Genomic DNA, 23,663 nt, shown 5'->3' with positions numbered 1-23,663 from the left:
TAATAAATAGCTGAGTCAGAATGGAGCAGAACAAAAGATCCTAAGAGCTCAGAAAAGAGAGGAAATTCTGATTGCGGGAGAGGGTAAGAAAGACTTCTTCATGGAGGTCGTGGGACAGGATTGCACACAACAAGGTGGTTGGCACTTGGGCTGAGGGAATGGCAGATGCAGGTCAGTGGTAGGGATGCTGTGTAGATGAAGGGAGGCAGTATAGCATGATGTAAGGAACACGGGAGTCAGGACAGCCAGGTTTGAATCCCAGCTTGGCCATTTACTGATGAGGTCTTTGATAAATCACTTAAGCATATTTTCTCGACTCCAAAGTAGTGATAACAATACCACCCACATCTTGGAGTTGCTTTATGGATGACATGAGATAACATAAGGAAGCCTATATTCCAGCACGGGCACAGAGGAATCATTCCATAAGTAACAGCTTTACCGAATGATTATGGCCTGTCTTTTTAAGTACCATGTATGCTGCTTCCTTCATTGTGAAGTAAAGGCAAGGTTAAGGTCACAGGTCTAGTCCCTCTGGCGATGAGGCCTATTAACATCAGCCTATTAACATCACTGTTTTCTACAGTTACAGACTGTACCCCAAGCCAACTAGTGTGTGCTAGCCCAACAGGGACCAGCTCAGTGCGGGGAGAGATTAATGCAAATGAATCATTTGTACCGGAAAAATAATCCAAGACATATAATGTCATGGTACAATATTAAGAGTAATAACTTCACTTAGCTGAAACATTGTATTTTCTGTTCTTGAGGTGTTTTTTAAGGGGCAGAAGGCAAATGTTTCATAGAAAATTTACAACCTGGTATCTAGTGGGATTTCTTCATACTACAAGCAGTTTATGCAAAACAGATGCCTGAGGAGCAGTGCCTGCATGCACCTGTGGATTTGGTGGTTATATTTCATTTTCCTTACCCCTCTAGTTCTTGCAGACAACCTGAAATCCAACCCTGGAATTAAGTGGCAATATTTCAGTTCAGAAGAAGGAATTTTCACTGTTTTCCCAGCACACAAGTTCCGGTGTAAGGGCAGCTACGAACACCGCAGTAGGTATGTTGACTTGCATGCCAAAGTTTTAAATTATTGCTTAAGAGTGATCTACATGAAATATAAAACTTCTCATTTCTACTCATGGCTATGCCTTTAAGCTGTGGATTCAGAAATTTGTACTTGTTCTGAAATGAATTCACCATTTAGTATATGTGGATGTGAAATTCCAGGCAAGGGCAAATTACAAAACCCAGAGCTTTTCCATAGCTATCTAATATGCCAAATATAAAAAGGTACTTACTCGTGAAGTCAAATTGTGTGAAGCACCTAGAGTGTTTTGAGTTTCAGAATTCTTTGTTGAAATGTAAATGATGGTACCTTGTCTATAGTGCAGCCCTTGAACATAACTTTATAACATATCTCAGAGTAGTTTGTTATACTCAACTTCCCTTTCTATGATGACATGCTTGGCCATACTGCATGAAATTTACATGCAGATTTTAACTATTAGAAGTTTTGAGGTGAGCAGAAAGCATTGGATTAAAAATTACTAACATCCTGCTTTTCTCACTCACAGACATGACTTGAGATTCTACCATGTAGCCAGAAGGGCAATAATGGTGAGATAATTTGTATGACAAGACTCATTAATTATAGAACCCCCCGAAGCAAATATACTTTCCTATTTAATCCTGACAGTTTCCTGTTTGCAGTGTTAGATGTTTGATGCCAGAACATCTGGAGCTCTAGTGCAGGGCGCCCACTTTTCACACCATTTTCTGGAGTCTACACAATTACTTTAGCTTCCCTTCATCTTCACTTTAAATTGTATCTAGAATTTTTCCCCAAGGAAAATACTTCATCTGTGCTTTTCCTAAGATTTTTGTTTGTTTGTTTGTTTTTTCTGAGATGGAGTTTTGCTCTTGTTGCCCAGGCTGGAGTGCAATGGCGCGATCTCAGCTCTGCAACCTCTGCTTCCCAGGTTCAAGCGATTCTCCTGCCTCAGCCTGCTGAGTAGCTGGGATTACAGGCACCCACCACCATGCCTGGCTAATTTTTGTATTTTTAGTAGAGACGAAGTTTTGCCATGTTGGCCAGGCTGGTCTCGAACTCCTGACCTCAGGCCTCCCAAAGTGCTGGGATTACAGGCATGAGCCACATGCCCAGCCCAGCCGTCCTAAGATATTTTTATTGTTTATATGGTTTCTTCCTTTCCCTCCCCACACATTCTGGTGAAGACTTGGGTGTCTTGGAGACTGAACCAGAAGCCATGATCATGGCTTCTCACAAGAACAAAGGCCACCATGAACCATCTAATTCTCATTTGCTTCTAAGAAGAGATAGGCTAGATGGCATGCTGATTTTAACAAAGCACCTGTGAAGAAAAGTTTAAAAAGGAAAGCGAAACCTTGTCAAAATCAGCATTCACCTACACAAGGCAATTTGGAAAGGTTTCATGTATCTCCACCCTAAATCTGCACTAATTAGCCCTTGAACCTCTTTTCCCTTGGCTAAATGATCCACATTTCTCTCCTGATAGACTGAGATTCACATCTCTTGTCCTAACTGCTTTCCTATGATGCCTTTCCAAGTTCTCTACATTCCTTGGAAGTATGAAATGGATTTCAGGACATAGCAACACAGGAAAGGAACTGGTGGATACCAGTCATTCTATGAGGACTGCCCCCCAGTTTGTACATTTCACATCACTATTTATATATCCCACTAAAGCAGCTTTTAACAACTTAATGTGACAATGCCAACACATATCCCAAGTTTCATTTTTGTGAATTGAATTTGAACAAAGGAAGTGTGTCATTTTAAAGAAAATCCACCCACCTAGCTTGGAGAATCTAAAAAGTTAAATATTTGACCTACTTGTCAGTGTTGAGATGGTCAAATTTTCCTTCTTTTCTGTACTCTGTTTCATTTCTGTAGCCACCTCTCCTGGATTCTTTTTTGTTGCATTTCTCTACTGGCTCAATGGTATTGACTCATGAAAATATAGTGGTACTTTAGTAATTACTGCAGGACTTTGGGCTTGAGAACAACTAGTGTAAATTTGGCCAGATTTTGAGTTTTTTTGGTACTTTGCCTACATTTCTTAATTTGTGCCCAGGCTTTTGTGATTCAGCTGGCATCTAACATTTCACAGGAAAATCTAGTGTTTTAGGGATGTCAGTAAAGGAGAGAATTCTCTTGAGGCTGATTTGCTTTCTTAAACTCCTGCTAATTTGTTCCAGCTTTAGAACTGTGAATAGAGACCTCATTAAACCTCTTCTCACAAACCTTCCTGCACTGCACATTAGCAGAAGGCTGCTTTGATGGGAGGCATTTCTCCTTTGTGGCTGCCCCCAACCCCCTTTTTTTCAATGTTGGCAAACAAAAACCTGGCAAGAAGAGTGGCTATCACAGACTTGGACAAATTTTGATGGCACAGTTTTAAATGCTCAGATAAGGGGCCTTTTGGTGGCTGACCTATGTGAATTGTTTCAGTCCAGAAAGGAAAGGGGCCTCTTAGCAGGAGCCTTTGTATGAGAAGAGAGAAACCAAACCTGCCATTCAAAGCTGCTCAGCATGCTCACGGGTTATAGGCTGCCTCACTTCTAGCCAAGCCCCACTCTGCAAGTCTGCAGAGGAGAATCCAACCCTGGTGCTGGGACCTTTTTCTCCTTGGCTGGTCTCTCAGCCCAAGGGACCGCTACATCCACATCCTTTAGCAAAACAGGTACGCTGGGCAATACCAAGCAGAGGTTGTGCATATTTTATATGAGGATTTTAACTACTAGAAGTTTTAAGCTGTGCAGAAAGCATTGGGTTAAAGATCACTAACATCCTGCTTTTTTCTGGAAAAAAAAAAAAAGAGAGAGAGAGAGAGAAAAGCAGGATGTTAGTGATGCTGAAAAAGCCAACCTCTGAAAGGGTTTGCTCCTGAAAAACTTATCTTGTCTGCTTTGACCTTTAAAGGCATAAATTACCCATACCTGTTCTACAGACACACCTTGTTGTCTTAAGTACTATTTTCAATGCACCAGTATGGTTTCTCCGTCCATGTGGATCTCTCCATCCTTGTGCCATCCCTGGGAGAACACAGAGACCAACATGCCCATGCACTATAGTGTTCACAGCTGTGTTAAGTTGAGGCCCTTTACCTAAACCAAGACTGACCCCAGAGAGCTTCTTCTCCCTCCAGACCCATCTACGTCTCTACAGTCCGGCCGCAGTCAAAGCACATAGTAGTGATTCTGGACCACGGGGCTTCAGTCACAGACACTCAGCTTCAGATTGCCAAGGACGCTGCTCAGGTCATCCTCAGCGCCATCGACGAACATGACAAGGTGACCGTGACCCTTGTGACCCCTATGGCATCGGGTTCTCCTTGAATGCCTTTTTTAAAGTACTTTATTGTTTTGTGATATACAGGTCCTCCTTGACTTACAATGGGGTTACATCCTGATAAGTCCATCGTAAGTTGAAAATACATTTAATACACCTGAGCTACATCACAGCTTGGGCTAGCCTACCTTAAACATTGTCAGAATACTTAGGTTAGCCCTCAGTTATGGAAAATCATCTAACACAAAGCGTATTTTATAACATAATAAAGTATTGGCTATCTCATGTAATTTATTGAATACAGTGCACTGCAGAATACTATATCAGCGGTTCTCCTTTGTGATTGCATGGCTGACTGGGAGCTGTGGCTCGCTGCCATTGTCCAGCACCATGCGAGAGTATCAGGAGCCTGGGAAAAGATCCAAAATTGAAAGTACAGCTTCACTGCCTGCCTATTGCTTTCTCACCATCGTAAAGTCAGACCATTGTATGTCAGGGACCATCTGTATATTTTTTAAAATCCATCTTTAAAAGGACTTTGGGAAAAGAGTATTATTCTAATATTTGAGGAAGCAGCCACCAATCCAAAAATCTCTTTCGTAACTACCACCAAGCTTAGTCTTATACTTCTTTATGGCTCATGGTAAGGTTTCTAATTAGCCATGACTTTCACACTGGAGGTTACACTGAGGAGGAGAGGGGTGGGGGATTTGGATGCTGATGGATGGCTTAACTTTATTGCAAGATTGCTGGGAAGTCAGGGAGAAGGGAAAGCTGCTAGTGGCTGACTAATCTCTGGGACACCTCGGAGAGAGGTGTGGGTACAGCTAATGATAATCTATTGCCTGTGGACATTTTCTGCTTCATCATTTTGACTTTGCCAACTCCAGAGGTTTTGCTCACTAACCTAGTGGCTTAAAACACACACACCTCACTCTCTTACCCTCACCCCTCACCTCCAGGTTGAAAAACGGGATAGTTCATTCTTGCTATGACTTTTCTCTGCATAAAATAGTTTGTGTGTGTGTTTAATGTTATATATGAACACAATACTACTACTTCATCTTGGAACAAAAGCCAAACTCTAGGGGTTTCCCCACTTTACCAATCCTTATGGATCCTTTTCAAATTTGATAGATTGATGGCTCCAGGGATTTATTTTGAAACTCTCAGAATCTGTTCTGTAGGCCTTCTCACTGTTCTGTAGGCTCTTCTGTTACATAAATAAATAAATCTTTAAACGGTAGGATAACAAGTTTGGTTTTTTTTTTTTTCTTTCCTGCAGATTTCTGTGTTAACTGTGGCGGATACCGTCCGGACTTGCTCACTAGACCAGTGCTATAAGACCTTCTTGTCTCCAGCCACCAGTGAGACAAAAAGGAAAATGTCTACCTTTGTTAGCAGCGTGAAGTCTTCAGACAGTCCTACCCAGCACGCAGTGGGATTCCAAAAGGCATTTCAGCTGATTCGAAGCACAAACAATAACACAAAGTTCCAAGCAAGTGAGTGCGTTCTCTCAGAGGACGTACAAGCATAATAGATAAAGATGGCAATAGGAATTTATTGTAAATTGATCACACAATGATGTTTAGTGAGATTTTATTTATGTATTTATTATTTATTTATTTATTTATTTATTTATTTATTTATTTACCTTGAGACAGAATCTTGCTCTGTCCAAGCTGGAATGCAGTGGTGTGATCATGGCTCACTCTGGCCTTGACTTCCTGGGCTCCAGCAATCTTTCTACTTCAGCCTCCCAAGTAGCTGGGACCACAGGCACACGCCACCACGCCCAGCTAATTTTTATATTTTTGGTAAAGAAAGGGTTTCACTGGCTGAGACCTGTCTGATCTCAAACTCTTGAGCTCAAGCAATCCACCTGCCTTTGCCTCCCGAAGTACTGGAATTACAAACATGAGTCACCCCATCCATCGTAGAAGGATTAAAAAAAAAATTGATTGGGGGCGAGGTGCAGTGGCTCACGCCTGTAATCCCAGCACTTTGGGAGGTCAAGGCAGGCGGATCGCAAGGTCAGGAGTTCGAGACCAGCCTGGCCAATATGGTGAAACCCCATCTCTACTAAAAACACACAAAAAAATTAGGCAGGCATGGTGGTGGTTGCCTATAGTCCCAGCTTCTCAGGAGGCTGAGGCGGGAGAATCACTTGAACCCAGGAGGCAGAGGTTGCAGTAAGCCGAGATCATGCCACTGCACTCCAGCCTGGGTGACAGAGCAAGACTCTGTCTCAAAAAAAAAAAAAGATTTGGGATAAAATTGTCATATGTTGTCTTCATCATCATCTAATTCTAGGGTGTTAACTGGATTTTTCTCGTCTTTTCCAATCAAAGATGGTCAGTCTGTACAATTTCTTGACTCTCAGAGCCTCCGCCCCATGCCCCTTTATTTAGATCATGTCTGCACTTATGTCCCAAGGGAATCTCCACATCCTGTCTAATGCTGATTGTCAGCTTTGCTTCCTCTTTGACTTGGAGTGGATGTCTGCTTGTGCACATGTGGACGTGAAGTGGGCAGCAGGAATTCTTGCCTTGATCCTTCCTTCTTCTAGCCAGCTGTCATTTAGATGAGCATGGCCCTTCAGATGTACAAAGGCACTCTAATTTAATTTTTTTTTTTTTTTTTTTGGGAGACGGAGTCTCACTTTGTCACCCAGGCTGGAGTGTAATGGTGCAATCCCAGCTCACTGCAACCTCCACCTCCTGGGTTCAAGCGATTCTCCTGCCTCAGCCTCCTGAGTAGCTGGGATTACAGGCATGAGCCACCATGCCTGGCTAATTTTTGTATTTTAAGTAGAGATGGGGTTTCACCATGTTGGTCAGGCTGATCTTGAACTCCTGACCTTGTAATCCCCCCACCTCAGCCTCCCAAAATGCTGGAATTAGAGGCGTGAGCCACCACACCTGGCCTCTAATTTTTATGTATTAAAGAAAATCTGGAATTAGGATGCATGCTAAAGTAAGGGAAAAGATATTTGAAATGGGGCTCATGCTTTGAAACTACTTGAAGGAATCTATTTCATTTTCCCTTTTATTTTCAAAAATCTGTTTATAGGCCGGGCACGGTGGCTCATGCCTGTAATCCCAGCACTTTGGGAGGCTGAGGCGGGCGGATCACAAGGTCACGAGATCCAGACCAGACCAGCCTGACCAACATGGTGAAACCCCGTCTCTACTAAAAATACAAAAATATAGCTGGGCATGGTGGCACACACCTGTAATCCCAGCTACTCGGGAGGCTGATGCAGGAGAATTGCTTGAACCCGGGAAGCGGAGGTTGCAGTGAGCCAAGATTGCGCCACTGCACTCCAGGCTGGTGACGGAGCAAGACTCAGTCTCAAAAAAAAAAAAAATCTATTTATAGATTTTTTTCTTTGTTTGTAAACATTAATGTATCCTATTGAGATAAATTTAAAGAATACATTTTTAAGCCCTTCATTGTGTCTGTGTTTAAACTAAGCACTGATTAATGCAAAGCACAGTGCCTAGCACATATGGATCCTCAAAAGAAGGAAGCTACTGTAATTATAAATAATGGTGGTACATGGTGTGTTAGTTTTATGACTCAGCATAACAAATTACCACAAACTTAGTGGTTTAACACAATATACATTTGTTATCTCACAGTTTTTGTGGGTCAGGAGTCCAGGTACAGCTTAGCTGAGTCCTCTGTTTAGGGTCTCAGAAGGCTACCGTCGGAGTGTCAGTGGGACTACCGTTCATTCAGAGTCCTAAGGTTCATGCTAAGGTTTGTTCATGCTAAGGTTCATTCATGCTAAGGTTCAACAAACATGAGCTCACATGTTTGTTGGCAGAGTTCATTTCCTAGCAACTGTAAAACTCATTTCATTTACTTCTTCAAGGCCAATAGAAGAGCATCTCTTCAAATCCCTGGCTTCAGAGAAGGCTTGGGACTCTTTTAACAAGCTCATCTGATTAGATCAGCCCCACTTTCCCTTTTGATTTAATCAGATTACTCTCGCTTGTGATTAACTCAAAGTGAGTTTATCAGGGACCTCGACAAACATCCATCCATCTTTGCAAGCACAGTCACAGGAGTAATGGCTCATTACTTGCCATATTCTTCTTCTTAGAAGCAAGTTACAGGTTATGCCCACATTCAGCAGTATACAGGATGTTGCTCATTTAGATCACCTTAGAATTGGGCCTACCAGCTTTGGCAAGCATCAGCTATCCACAAGCCAATATTATGGGGTGGCTGAGTGTAAAGTTGCCCTTGGTTCAGTAAGGTCAGTTAACAAGGCTGAACTCAAGTACTCAAGGCAGATTGGCCTGTTTGTCAACGCCAGCCACCTGTCAGCATTCCTCACTAGAAGTGTCCTTTCTACTGAATTCTTCTGTCATCAAACCATCTTTAAAGTCTAGTTTTGATTATTATGCTTTTCAAATAATGGAGAGAAATATTAGACTAGCAGTTGCAAACTCAGATGTCCACAGTGGCCAGGCAGCGCATTTGAGTCAAGTGAGCTGGGGGAAGGTAATGAGGATGAGTTGGAGAACATGGTCACACGGACACATGCACCATCCAGAGGGCAGCTGCTCCTCTGTTCAGTCCATTGAGCAGGAATGTCTGCCCACTGCTGCCAGATCTTCTGTTTCAAGAGACGCCAGAAATCTGGATTTTCATGTAAAATCCCTTGATTTTCAAATGTTGACATTTGTCCCAGCTTTAAAACTGTGAATAGAGACCTCATTAAATCTCTTCTCACAGACATTCCTGCACTGCACGTGAGCAGGAGGCTGGTTTGATGAGAGGCATTTCTCCTGGGTTTTTCTGTGTTTGTTTTTCTTAATGTTGGCAAACAAAAACATGGCAAGAAGATTGACCATTAGAGACTTGGACGAATTTTGAAGGCACAGTTTTCGAAGTACTCAGAGGAGCCCTTTTTAGGCCAAGTAAGATGTTTCTAAGGCTTAGCTCACTGGCCTCTAGTTTATAGCTTTTACTGACAGTTTAGAGAAAAAAATAACCTAGATTAGTTTGTATAAAGAAAAGACTTCAGGAATGAGCTTTGTCCAGTTTGTTAAGGAGCGGTCCCAGGCTACTCTCAGGCAATATAGCCCAGGAGTTATGCAGGTTATGGATTTCAACCAGTGTTCTACTCTGAAATTTTTCTAACCTTGTGAATTTGTCTATATTGTTTTATTTTCTCCAGACCTGGATTCCTCATCTGTAAATGGAGGGGTGATAATATCCAGGATTCCATCATAAATATCCAATGCATATTTCCTGTGATTATTATGATATTCACTTTCCTATAAGACTTCTAGCTCCAGCTAAACTAGATCAGATGCCCTAGATGTCCTAAGTTGACCTCAGGCCCAAAGATGGCCAAGGCCTAGGCAACAGTGTAGCAAGGGGTCTGTATACACTTCCTAGAAGTTTATTCTAGTGTAAACTCTATACATCACTATTTCTCTTCACTCTACAGACAATTATTTAATGTCTACTGTATATCTGGTACTGTTTTAGGTGCCACATGTGAGGTTATTCAAATAATAAGACCTACTCTTGACGATTGTTGTAAGGGTTACTCTACATTAAAGTAAAGTGTATGCCCACATTGGTAGCCATATAAAAATAAGCTACATGTCATAAATCATTGTTGGTTGACACTAATTTGCCTTATATCAACCAGAAGGTCTAAAACTTTTGTCCAATTCTGACCCTTTTTTCAGTCTTACGGTAGATCTTTAACTGACAGCATTAACATCTTGGAGTTGTCTGTTCTGAATTTGTTTTGGAGCTGATTAGTTGAGGATCATAATGAACCTCAGTTAAAGATGGTTAAGAGTGGAGATCTAATGGTATGGGCAAAGCCCAAATTTGAGTTGCTCTTCCCCTTTTGATGTTGACCCCAAGACATGCCTGGTGGCTTATAGAGGGACTCACCAAATGGAGAGCTATTACATTTTCTTCCAGTTACATGCTGCATCTCTGCTGTACCCCAAGTCCCTGTAATTACTCACCCCTAAAATTGCTCTAAGTGGGTGACTAAAAAGGGAATATCCCAATGCATTAAAAAAAAACAAATGAAACTAAATTTGAAAGATCTGATAAAAATGGAAAAATAACTCAACTTTTCTTGAGGATAAGGTGGGAATGGAGTCAGGGGTTGGGCAGAGCCAGCAAGGATACTTACAGAGTGTATGTCTTTTGTTGGAATGGAAAGAAAATGTGCTTGGCTACCAAAGCAGCTCAAGGGCTGCAAGCCTTCTGGCCTTCCAGACATGGACCTTTGCCCTAGAAACAGCTCTAAATGACAGTGTATTTTATGCAGAATCATAAGGCTAAGCGAGAAAACTTGAGACTAGGGTTCTCTTTTAGGTCACCCTAGATGTGTCCAGGAATTTATCACACATGCATTTTTGCCATGAGGAGATAGATGGTTTGTGTCATACCATAGATCCTCCTCATGCTGTATCTATATATATATATATATATTATGTTCCCTCCAACTAGGGACTCAAGCCATTTTTGTTTTTGTATTTTTCGGTCTGAAGTTTAAATGAACTGTTTAGGGTCCTTATAAAATAATTTACTGAACTGTATATACAACTGAAAAAATATTGACACCTGGTTTGTTGACATCTAATTTAAGACAGGAATATTCCTAAAGTGTGGATTTTCTTTTTGCTTCGGCATTCACTTCCTAATCTCTGATAACTAAATAGTGAAATTTAAATGTGCAGTTAATGTTCACTAGAGAATGATCAGGTATCAAAATTGGTATTAAGTATTAGGAGTAAATAAAAGAACTTTGAATGCATTTATTTCTTAGAGTCAAATTTTGTTAAACTCAGTTCAGTTATCTATGACATTCATACATTATAAGTTAACTGTTAAATTCTGCATAATAAAGAATACTTAAATCTAAAATGGAAATGTATAATTTGAAGGAAATTCAAGCTTTGTGTCTTCACCATTAGGATAACTTTTTAAAGGGTAGCTATATTCATTAACTATTGCTGTGTAACAAATTATTCCAACACTCTGTGGCTTAATACATCTTTATGGTCTCATAGTTTCTGTACTTCAGGAATCTGGACACAGCATAGCTGGGTGCCTCTGGCCCAACGAGTTTCTTGAGACAGCAGTCAGCCTATTGCCCAGAGCTGCTGTCATCTCAAAGTTCTACTCGAGAAATAGCTGCTTCCAAGCTCACTCACACTTTTGCTGGCAGGATCCTCAGTTCCAAGGGCCTCTGTTCCTTGCCTCTCCATAAGACTGCTTACAGCCTGCCAGCTGGCTTTCTTCAGAGTGAGAAAGGCCCCCTTGCAGAAGCCACAGTCTTTTTGTAACCTAGTCTTGGTCTTGATGTCCCATCACCTCTGCTGCATTCTAGTCATTATAAGTGACTCACTGAATCCAGCCACACTCAAGGGGGAGGCAACTACCCCAGGAGATGAATGAATGTTAAGACATGGAATCACTAAGGGACCAAGTTTGAGGTTGCCTGCGGCAGTCACTTTAGAGCAACCTCAACTAAAACACAATAACAGAAACCTGAAGAAATAAGTGTATAACATATTATATAAATATTTCTCAGTAAAAAGATAAATATGTAGGATGTCCTAAAAATATATATTGAGGCCAGGCGTGGTGACTCACGCCTGTAATCCCAGCACTTTGGGAGGCCAAGGCAGACAGATCATTTGAGGTCAGGAGTTCAAGACCAGCCTGGCCAACATGGTGAAACCCCATCTCTACTAAAAATACAAAAAATTAGCCAGGCATAGTGGCACGTGCCTGTAGTCCCACTACAGTAATCTGAGGCATGAGAATCGCTTGAACCCTGGAGGAGGAGGTTGCAGTAAGCTGAGATCACACTACTGCACTCCAGCCTGGGTGACAGAGCAAGACTCAGTCTTAAAATATATACACACACACACACTCAACATATGTATTTAACATATATATATATATATATATATGTTAAATCAAAGAATTACAGATTAGAAAGAGGATGTAAAAGTCCAGCTCTCTGACTTCTCTCTTTTTATTGTGGTCATCTAGCCTCTGCTTATTTATCTCTAATTGCAGGAAATTCATCACCTTTGTTTTTTTTTTAGTCAACCCACTTGACGGAAGTTCTACTGGACCAAAATTAACTCTCAGTTATTCTACCTCACAGCCCTATTTGGAAAATGATTTCACTTCTAACTCAGGGGTGCTCCTTCAATCCAATGGCATGGTTTTTGTTTTCGTTTTGTGTGTGTGTTGTAGTTTCTTTTTTTTCTCTTTTACCTTCTTTTTTTCATAACCTTTTTGCTGATAGTCTTTATGTAAAATAACCAATTATTCTTCACAGCAACACTACTAAGTCAGTCCTGTCATTACTCCCATTTTATAGACAAAGAAAATTAGGTGTAGAGAGGTTGAGAAATTTGCCTCAGTTACCCAGACGCAGCTTGTAAGTAGCAGAGCTGGGCTTTGAACACAGGCATCTGGCTTCTAAGTCCATGTTTCACTGCTCTACTGATGAGATTTTTAAATGAAAATTACCTAGAGATATTTAGTCTAGGAGCAAATAACATTATGTGCCTGAAGAGCCCTGAAAGAGTCATCATTTTAAAGCCTGGTCCTCAAGAAACGAGCATTCATGGTGATGTTCCTGCATCACAGAGGAAAGGATAAGTCGCGTTGTGCATCATCTGTTTCAGAAGGCAGGAGAGATTTCCATTTGAATTGGCTTAAATTACTATAACCATGGGTGCCTAAAGGAAATCACCTCCTTCTATCTGGTAAATATATTAGGAACATCTCCTTACCTGATGCTGCATAAATGTGGCCTCATTGTCCAGAAAGGGTGGGATGGAAGAAAGGCAGAAGCAGGGGGATGAAAGCCACAGCATCAAATGGGAGGGGCTAGGAACCGTGGGCTAGGCAGGTCCTCGAGGTGGGGAAGTCCAAGGACATGAACAGGAAACTGAACTGCTTCCTTTAGCCAGAATCCAAAGAGAGCATTCAACTGATGTGTTTTTGTTTAGATACAGACATGGTCATCATTTACCTGTCAGCTGGCATTACATCAAAGGACTCTTCGGAAGAAGATAAAAAAGCGACTCTCCGAGTCATCAATGAAGAAAATAGCTTTCTAAACAACTCCGTAATGATTCTCACCTATGCCCTCATGAACGGTAGGTAGAGTTTCAAGATTTTCCTTTCAGATCAAAGATCCCACTAAGTGCATGCTGCTTTAAAAAGAAGAAGAATCGTAACAGTGTGCTTGGATGAAGGCTACAGGGAAAGGCAACCAGGCAGCTCTTTCTCTACCTGATGTTGGTATTTAGGGCATGTAAGGAGGTTCCTTTCTCTTCATCTGTCTCTCCAGCGAACTGCTTGTTTCTAAACCTCTTCACTTATGTGGTCTTGCAGAGGATTTTATACAGCGTCCCCCTGCCCTACCTTTTTTTTCAGTTCTCCTTCATATTCTAGGATTATCTAAGGTTTTAACTTATCTCATTGGTTTAAGCTGCAGGAAGCCAAAGCACTGACCTAGATTCTTCTGCACAACCCAATCTGTGAATATCACATTTTCGTGCAGAATCACCACCTGAAGCCTCTTCTGCCACTTTCTCCACCTCAGCTTCCTTAGCCGTAAAATGGAGATAAGCATTATCTACCTTGCAGTGTTGTTGTGAGGATTAGCCTTAATGTACAGTAAACACTTATTAAAATGGATTGTGCTGCTGTTGAATGACAGAATGTAAAAGCGTTTAGTAAATTGGTAAATTCAAGCTACTACTCCATTTTTTCCCTTCTGCTATTCAACCTGTCCGCTAATCTGAGTGCAGCACAGTTTTCTAGCCGTATTGTATCTCTCTGCCTGTTAATACATTGCTTTTCTCCCATGACATCTTCAGGCCCATTGTCCTCAGTATTCGAAGTGGCCATCTTGTCTTGGGTTTAAGAGGCCATGTCTTGGCTAGACACAGTGGTTCACGCCTGTAATCCCAACGCTTTGTGAGGTCGAGGTGGGCTGATCACGAGATCAAGAGATCAAGACCTGGCCAACATGGTGAAACCCCGTCTCTACTAAAAATACAAAAATTAGCTGGGCGTGGTGGTGTGCGCCTGTAGTCCCAGCTACTCAGAAGGTTGAGGCAGGAGAATCGCTTGAACCCAGGAGGCAGAGGTTGCAGTGAGCTAAGATTGCACCACTGCACTCCAGCCTGGTGACAGAGCAAGACTGTCTAAAAAAAAAAAAAAAAAAAAAAAAAAGCCATGTCTTGATCAAGCAGTCTTTCCCACCTACTATCTTTTGTTTCTCTTGTCAACTGTGAAATTTCCATGCAAAACCATGTGGTTTAGGGACAGTGGGCCTCATATTCTGATGTGCTAAGGATTCCTTGGGGAATGGCTTTAAAATGCAGATTTCCAGGCATTGCTCTCAGATTCTTATTCAGATCCTCTTAGGAGGGGTTCAGGAATCTACATTTTGGCCAGGGTGATTCTCTTCCAAATGTTTTCTAGACCACACTTGAGAGAACACAGGCTCTGATGTCTAGTGGTCCTTAGCTGCTATCCACATTTGCTAGTCGTTTGGCTTATGGCAAGTTACTTAATCTCTTTAGACTTGCAGTTTTAGCTGTGAAATGAAAAATAGTAAAATCTACTGCATAGGGTTGTTGTAATAATAAATAAGCAATATATGATTGTGTTTAAAGTTCTTAACGTAGTACCTGGTAAAGAACGGGTCCTCAAAGGCCGAGCTCGGTGACTCATGCCTGTAATCCCAGCACTTTGGGAGGCCAAGGCGGGCAGATCACGAGGTCAGGAGATCAAGACCATCCTGGCTAACACGGTGAAACCCCATCTCTGCTAAAAATACAAAAAAATTAGCCAGGCATGGTGGCAGGCGCCTGTAGTCCCAGCTACTCGGGAAGCTGAGGCAGAAGAATGGCGTGATCCCGGGAGGCGGAGCTTGCAGTGAGCCGAGATTGCGCCACTGCACTCCAGCCTGGGCGACAGAGCAAGACTCCAAAAGAACGGGTCCTCAAAGCCAGCGTAAGGAGTTTATGAAAGCTTATATGGTTTCCTGTCTCAGACAGCATAGCTCAGAAGTGGAGCTCTGCCATCCAGGGCCAGATCTCTGTCCAGTCCTCTTTGTCCCCTGGCACTTTGTGCCTAATTCTGATAAGCATGTCTCCCATTACACTATAGTAAGGTGCTCACATACTGTCCTCTCTCTCTTCTCCCTCCACTTTCCACAAGAATGTGAACTTCTCAGGCATGAACTATGTCTTAGTTTTCTTTGCATTCTGAGCGCTTAGCACAGGACTGAAAGCAGCTGAGGTGGGTGAGGATGCCTGGGCACGTGCCCGTCAGTGTCATCTCTGACCACCTTTTGCTGTTTTCTCCTTTGTGTTGGATTCTTTCATTCATGAGAGGTAGGAAGGGTGGGAGAAAAGGAGGAAGGGAGGAAAATAAAATTTACTGACCACCTACCACGTACAACACAGGGTACTGAGGTTTCAGAGCTGTATTATACGAAGTTCCTGTCTGCAAGATGCTTATGACCCAGTGAGGAAGATAGGTGGACATGGAAGATGAATGAAATTCAATAGTAGAGGAGTAAGGAGGCCCAAAAGGAAGGGATCACTTCTCTTCCATTAGATTTGAAGATCTGCCTGGGCAGATACTTCCTTACTTCCTTGCTGTCACCCATTCCTTCACTGGTCCTAAATTCTTCATCCAGAGTCTCTTACACACTTTCTGTTACAGTAATTCCGTACTTTAGAATCTCTAGTTACTTCCATCTCAGCATCCTTTACTCTTCTCTTTCTTCCTTTAATCTAGCCAGACAGACATCCTCACTGCCAGTTTTCTCTCTTTCTCAGAATGCTATTTCTAAGTGTGATTCACTAGAGTAGACACAATTAACCTTACTAATAGTGAAACAGATTGATTAAGAGAACTGGAATAAAGAATTTGTTGTCAGCTAAAAATTAAAACACTTGGACCAGGCTCAGTGGCTCACGCCTGTAATCCCAGCACTTTGGGATGCCGAGGCAGGCGGATCACCTGAGGTCAGGAGTTCAAGACCAGCCTGACCAACGTGGTGAAACCCCATCTCTACTAAAATACAGAAATTGGCAAGTGTGGTGACCCATGCCTGTATTCCTAGCTGATCAGGAGGCTGAGACATAAGAATCGCTTGAACCTGGGAGGCAGAGGTTGCAGTGAGCCAAGATGGCACCACTGCACTCCAGCCTGGGCAATAGAGTGATACTCTGTCTCAAAAAATAAAATAAATAAAACACTTGAACTATGGGAGATAAGAGACTGGGAAGGGTACCAGAGAAGTTGGGAGGATTGGGAATGGTTAATGGGTAATCATTGGTAATGGTTACATGCTATCTAACAAAAATATAGTTAGATAGAAGGAATAAGATCTAGTATTTGATAATATAACAGGGTGACTATAGTCAATGGTAATTTATTATATATTTTAAAATAACCAATACAGTGGAAGTTTGATGTTCCTAATAGTACAAAGAAATGATAAATGATTGGGGTGATTCATACCTTGATTACTCTGCTGTGATTATTACACATTGCACAACTGTATCAAAACATCGCATGTACACCATAAATATATACACCCGCTATGTACCCATAAAAATTAAATTTAAAAAAGAGTTTATTGTCAGAATTAGAATGCACACAATTGTGGGAGAAACTGGGAGAAATTGTAGGAGAAAAAAAAATGAAAGACCCAAGATGGGGAGTTGACATCTCAGAAAGTTTAGTAACCAGGTTGGGGCCTGCTGGGAAGTCTGGGAAGTCTAGAAGCTAGGAACATGGAAGATCACTTAGGAGACCTGGTGTAGAAGTCCATGGAAGGTTGTTGGCTTTTTGTGGCTGCCAGCCCCTGTGCATGCTCAGTGAAGCATCTGGAACATGCCTGGGGTTGCTATCAGTGAGCAGGTCAGCAGCTGGGAAAAGGAGCTGAACACAGAGAAGAGTAGGACAAACTGGGGCATTCTGGCCCCTCAGTGTCTGTCTCTCACCACTTCTTACTTTGTCCCCCAAATCTCACAATACAGCCCTCACTTTTTGCACCTTTAACCTGGTAGCATACAAGAAAAGAGGATCCTGGGAAATGTAGTTTTTAGCATGACCATGTTGATACTAGGCAACCCAGTGTACTTACCAATCAGCCACCCTACTGACCTTCCTGCCATCCCTGCATAACATCTCATGATGGAGTAACACCTCATACTCAATCCTCCATAACCTTCCATCCCACGCTACTCTTCTTTGCCTAGTAGATATTGTTGTTTGTCACTTTTCTTTTACATTTTGAGAGACTCAAGCAATACATGACAAAGAAGGGAAATTTAGTTATTGCTCGAGTTTTCTTCTTTTATTGTTTTACTTCTGTGAGCTTCTCAAGGATATAAGGTCAGGTACCAATCATGTCTTTGGTGTTAACTTTTACTCTGGAGCGTACCCCTCCCCCGCCACCTCAGCTCTGTGCCATGCAAAGGGAACAGTAATCTGATTCTGACTTAATTTGGCCCAGGTATTTTTTCCTTTCCTTTAGCATTGCATGAGTGGAGCAAAAGTCAAGTTTATTTAAATATAATGTGTTTTAAGAAAGAAATGATTTGCCAGACATGGTGGCTGACACCTGTAATCCCAGAAGTTTGGGAGACGAGGTGGGAAGATCACTTGAGGCCAGGAGTTCGAGGCCAGCCTGGCCAACATGGTGAAACCCCGTCTTTACCAAAAATACAAAAAAAATAGCCAGGCATGGTGGTGTATGCCTGTAATCCCAGCTACCCGGGAGGCTGAGGCATGAGAATCGCTTGAACCCAGGAGGCAGAGGTTGCAGTGAGCCAAGATTGCGCCACTGCATTCCAGCCTGGGTGACCGAGGGAAACTGTCTCAAAAAAAAGGTGGGGGGTGGGGGAAAGAAATTAATGTTTATTTTATTCTGCCATGATTTTAGAAGTGGACTTCCAGTGCTAGAAGTATGTACACTCTCTATGTAGAAATGCTAAAGACATATGTGGTAGATGAACCATGAAAGCTTCAGATTCTTTTTAATGACTGAGTAGTTCATGGTTTGGTATTGAAATCTGCAAGAACATGAGACAAAACCTTTTAAAAAGGCAGTGGTAGAATCTCAGTAGTGACTGAAATCATTTTGAATTCGTTTACAACAGTGACCATATGCAATCATTTTCTAATCCTTTTGACTATGTTCCAACAATAGCAAACTAAAAAAAAAAATGTATTAAATTTATTTTTGTGCTATAAATTACAGATGTTGTAGAATAATACATCCCATTGTGCCTAAATTTTGTACAAAGTTTTCAAAACCCTCTAAATGTAAAAAATTTGTATTAAGTAAATCAAATTCAGTATTATCCTAACAATATCAAGCACAAATGTGTTTATAATTAAAATGAACTTAAAGAAACAGGGTTTGGAGGCATCAGCAAATGCAATCCATAATTCTTTCATTTAGTTGCATGGCAGCTAGACTTTGGCAAGTGGTTTTATAGGTGAAGAAGTAAGGAATGAAAGGATCAACCTCTATTCTTTAAAACTCTTACAGTTTCATCTACTACATTAAATTAAATGCAGACGTGTTAATTATTACTTTTGCTTTTAAATATTAAATGCAGAAAATGAATTTTCATTTTATAATTAACTTTTGGGGGAGAACACATTCTTACTGAATGGGACTCCTTTATTTGCGCATTTGTTTTTCATTATTGCCCTGTGAAGAGTCCCTTTCCCCTCTTGACTGAGGAAACATGCCTCAGGCTTTGTTTCCTCAGCAGGAGCTGGTATTTGTGTCCAGAGTCCATGCAGTCTCTGCAAAAACCCCTTTGGTATTACAAGACCTCATCCATGCCCGTATTTGATCTAAATGGCAAGAGGTTGAATGGATATAAACCATTTTGCTTTCTGTGGTCTTCTCTCGGCTTTCCATTTTAGATGGGGTGACTGGTTTGAAAGAGCTGGCTTTTCTGAGGGATCTAGCTGAACAGAATTCAGGGAAGTACGGTGTGCCAGACCGGACGGCCTTGCCTGTGATTAAGGGCAGCATGATGGTGCTGAACCAGTTGAGCAACCTGGAGACCACAGTGGGCAGGTTCTACACAAACCTTCCCAACCGGATGATTGATGAAGCCGTCTTCAGCCTCCCCTTCTCTGATGAGATGGGAGATGGTGAGTTTGGATAAACGTCCTGTTAAAGGAAGGGGAAAAGAATTGGGTGGATAGAAATGGGCACCTCTTTCTCAGGATCATAGGGTTTCTTAGCACCCCTGCCACCTGTCCTATATCTCTGTATTGTACAGCAGAAATCCCCAGCCCAGGTTCTTCCTTATTACCCTGGCCACAGTACACATAATGGATGTATCCTCTGGGGAGGCTTTGTGAGGATTCTCGAGTATCCACAAGCTTGTGAATTAGAACTAAAGGGTAGCTTTGTATCATGGCACATGGGAAATGAAGCTCAGAAGTGCTGAGGATTCAGCCTCAGAGACAAGGCAATGTGGCATCATCGCACAAACACGGGCCTGGCCTCAGATGGACTTTCAAATTCCACTCTTCCACTTGAGGTGTTGTCCTTGGTAAGTTATTTAATGGTATTAATTCTCCATTTGGTCACCTGTAAAATGGGATAGTAAATCTTTCAGATTATTAGAATTAACTAGATAACATATATGACCTGTCATTATCTAGTTAAATCTAGGATTACCTAGATATTATAAAATATATGATAACACATGACCGGCATACCATTCAGTTATAATTACTGTTTTTATTTCATTTATTAAATGTGTTTTACCTTTGTTGTTATCATTGTTATTATTACTAACATCAGCATCACCATCATCCTGATGCCTAAGTTACCCATAACAGGATGTTGAGTAAAGTACTGAACCTTCACAGGATTCAATTTCCTGACCTATAAAATAGAATCTGGAAAATATAACAGAAAATACAACATTTCCCTCAAGGCAGTTGTGAAGATTAAATGCAATAATAATAAAACATCTAGAACAATGCCTAACAGTATATTTTCAGTAAAAGCACAATCTTTTTCTTTTCCTCCTCCATGTTCTTACTTATCCTTTTCTCTATATCCTCCCCTTTCTCCTTCCTTGACAGAGAAGAAAATTGAAGAAGTAGGTAATTATTAGCCAGACAGACACCATTGCCATTTGAGATACTATATTTATGATTTGTTAGCTAGGAACTCTTACAAATATGGATTTTTTTTTAAAACTCATGTGTAAAAAGTAACAAGCCTATAGAGAAGGTATTTTCTAGAAACTAGGTAGACATTCTCTTTCTATAAGGAAGAAATAAGCCAACTGCCATTATATCTCAATTTTTATTTTTAAAGAGACAGGGCCTGTCTCACCCAGGCCGGAGTGCAGTGGTGTGATCATAGTTCACTGCAGCCTCAACCTCCTGGCCTCAAGCAGTCCTCCCACCTTTGCCTCCTAAAGTGCAGGTGTGGGCCACCATGCCCAGCCTCGCTTTTTTTAATCACTCCTATTACTGTCAGGGACTACAGATGTATATAGAATAGAAACTCCCACTTTTAGATAAGGTTATTTCCCTTTTTAGTGAAAATATGAAGTCCTGAATGCAAGTTACCTTTTATGCATGTAGCTTATATTACTGAGTGCCAGCCAAGCATTGTGCCAGGCAGTGATGAGTGAGGCTCACCTCCTACCCTCAGTAAGCTTGTAAGTCGATAAGAGAAAGACAAATCAGTAATTCCTGTTTGTACTGTGTGAAAGGGACAAAGGATGATGTAGAGATCCAGTTTTTCACAAACTCAGATTATATAGCTGAATTCTATTACTGATAGTGGTATCAGGTAGAGTGGAACTCCCTCCTAAATCCAGAGAGCTACCCTGAATGCTTTAAACCAAATCACATGTAGAACTTTGGCCACCTGTTGCCTGATACCATCCAAATTTTGCTCCTTGGGGCCTGTGTTATGAATCCTGTGCAGTGGATTTCAGTGATTGGTTTGCAGATCTATTGAATTCCTCTTCTAGAGTGTGTCTGTCTTTTCATCTTTGTGTTTTCGGTCCCTAGAATTATTGAGTGACACATCCTCTGACTCCATGACATGAGGCTTGATTCTGGGGAAACCCATGTTTATGTGGCTCTAATTCAAAACCTACACAGATTAAAATATCAGTTACTGAACATATTTCTTTTTAAAAAGTAAATCTATGTGCTTTAGGTTAAAGTACAGAGAGTGATTGAGGATTTTGTCAGTATAACAGGAGCTTAGCATACTTTATTTGCCATAATGGGATCAAGAGTCTTCTGTCCCAGTTGATAATTGAAAAGTAAGATTGTGTTTCTTTTTTAAGACTTTGTTCTCAACCTGTCCAGAGGAGAATAGAAATTTGAAGTGAGCAGGCCTCTCAGTCACAGAGTATTTCTGTTGTACTTTACTGATCTATGAAAATGGCTTTAATCCTAGACTAAAGCTCAGGGGACTGTGGTGGGCAGATTGTGACCTCTGTCTCCATGCTGGTCCTCACAGCCTGCTCCTGCCGCTTACAACCTATTTATCCTGGGAGACCTGGGAAAAACCTTCTCCAAAATGCATTTCTAAAACCTTCTTAAATATCTGTTATTTTTAAACATTTTAAAACAGATAGCATTCTAAATGTGAACTGCTAAAAAAATGCTTTTGAAACCAAAATAGAGACCCGTTGCATGAGTTTTCAGAAGCTTTTTCAGTGATGTGTCCACTTCTTCCTATCAAGTGATGCATTTAGTTGGCCTATGCAACCATAGCAACTCGATAATACCTCAAGTGGACATCATATGCAACTCTCTATGTAGAAGCTCATTCTTTGTAGAAGCCTTCAGGAGTTTTAAATCCCTTTCCTGGGTGTTTCTAGAAGAATGGCTTTCTGATAGGCTGATAGACATCAAGCGCAGGAAAAAACAAAATCAAGATAAAGATAAACAATCCATCTTTTTGTTTAGAGTTTTCTTTAGACTAAAGTCATAGGATTGTGAAATTGTTGGGGATAGTAAAGATCATTTAATCTCACGCCCAATCTGATGCACGGAGAGTCTCATTCCAAGACGTGGCACAACTTACCAAACCCAGCAGAGAAGCCAGGAGGAGAAACCAGGTGTCTCGATCTCAGGGCCATGCATTGACCCACCTCTCTTTCTACATTTTCCTCCTGTGTGCTTTGCTCTTTCCCTAATTATCCTATTGTTGTTGTTGTTGTTGTTGTTTTAATGGCCTGTTACCTAAATACAGTCTTTATATTTTGAAAAGGTTATTTAAAAAAAAACAACAACAACAACAAAAATTCTGCACTAGAGACTGTGTAGCCCACAAAGCCTGCAATATTTCCTGTCTGACCCCTTACATAAAAATTTAGGAACTCCTGGCCCAAATGACTGGAAATACATTCCTTTGGAAACTTAATTTCTCCTTCAGCTACTTGAAGTTCTGTATGTTCAGATACTGTGCCTTTCTAAATTTTTTCCCCTTGTTTTCACCTTTTTTTAAAGGATGCATTAATGGGGTATAGTAATAATACCTTTTAAGCATTCCTTTTTCCATAGTCTCTTTTGATCTAACATTTCCTAGAAATCAGTAAAGCAGTTAATGCTGTGTCCTTTAAACAGGTGTGTGAGCCAGGCATAGTGGCTCATCCCCATAGTCCCAGCTACTTGAGAGACTGAGGAGGGAGGATCACTTGAGCCCAGGTAGTTGAGGCCACCATGAGCTATGATCACACCACTGCATTCCAACCTGGTGACAGAGTGAGACCTCATCTCAAAATATTAAAATTAAAAAAATAAACAGATGTGTGAACCAAGGCTCACAGAAGTATATCCAATGTCACCTGTACAATACAAAAGGGGTACAGCTGGACTATTAAGTACAGTTTTTAGATTCATTGTCCATTGATCTTTCAAGTTCAGCTGAATCTACCTACTTCACAAAATAGAAAAATGTATTTAGTGTTGCTGATGTTTTGCACTGATCTGGAAGGTCTTATCTTTTTAGGTGAAAAAGTAGTGGAAAACATAGAAATTGCCTCCATTTAAATTAACTGCGCTATCTGAGCTGCCAAAGGACGCTCTTTCCCTCCCACTGTAGCTCATTTATTAGGCTGTCTGCAAAGGCAATGCTTGATTACTGCACCACATGGGAAACTTTTCTTCCAAACAAAATTGAGACAGCTGATAGAAGCCTTCATGATTCACCGGAGCACAGTTCCAGTCTTTGTCCAATTCCCTCTCTGCT

General features: G+C 41.2%; 1 protein-coding gene across 3 annotated transcripts in view; it reads left to right on the top strand.

The window, feature by feature from the left end:
- The window catches only part of CACHD1 (cache domain containing 1), a 224,032-nt gene that overhangs the window by 159,570 nt on the left and 40,799 nt on the right, over positions 1-23,663 (top strand). For all 3 annotated transcript variants that reach the window (XM_054447274.2, XM_063654596.1, XM_063654599.1), the window contains exons 5-9: positions 940-1,066; positions 4,200-4,344; positions 5,628-5,844; positions 13,372-13,521; positions 19,340-19,573. In XM_054447274.2, the coding sequence (XP_054303249.1) occupies positions 940-1,066; positions 4,200-4,344; positions 5,628-5,844; positions 13,372-13,521; positions 19,340-19,573 (873 nt within the window). The remainder of the gene's footprint in view (positions 1-939; positions 1,067-4,199; positions 4,345-5,627; positions 5,845-13,371; positions 13,522-19,339; positions 19,574-23,663) is intronic.

The sequence above is a fragment of the Pongo pygmaeus genome, chromosome 1 (genome assembly GCF_028885625.2).
Source record: "Pongo pygmaeus isolate AG05252 chromosome 1, NHGRI_mPonPyg2-v2.0_pri, whole genome shotgun sequence".
Taxonomy (NCBI): Eukaryota; Metazoa; Chordata; class Mammalia; order Primates; family Hominidae; genus Pongo; species Pongo pygmaeus.
Note: the sequence above shows the minus strand (reverse complement) of the source record. Positions and strands in the feature narration are given on the sequence as shown.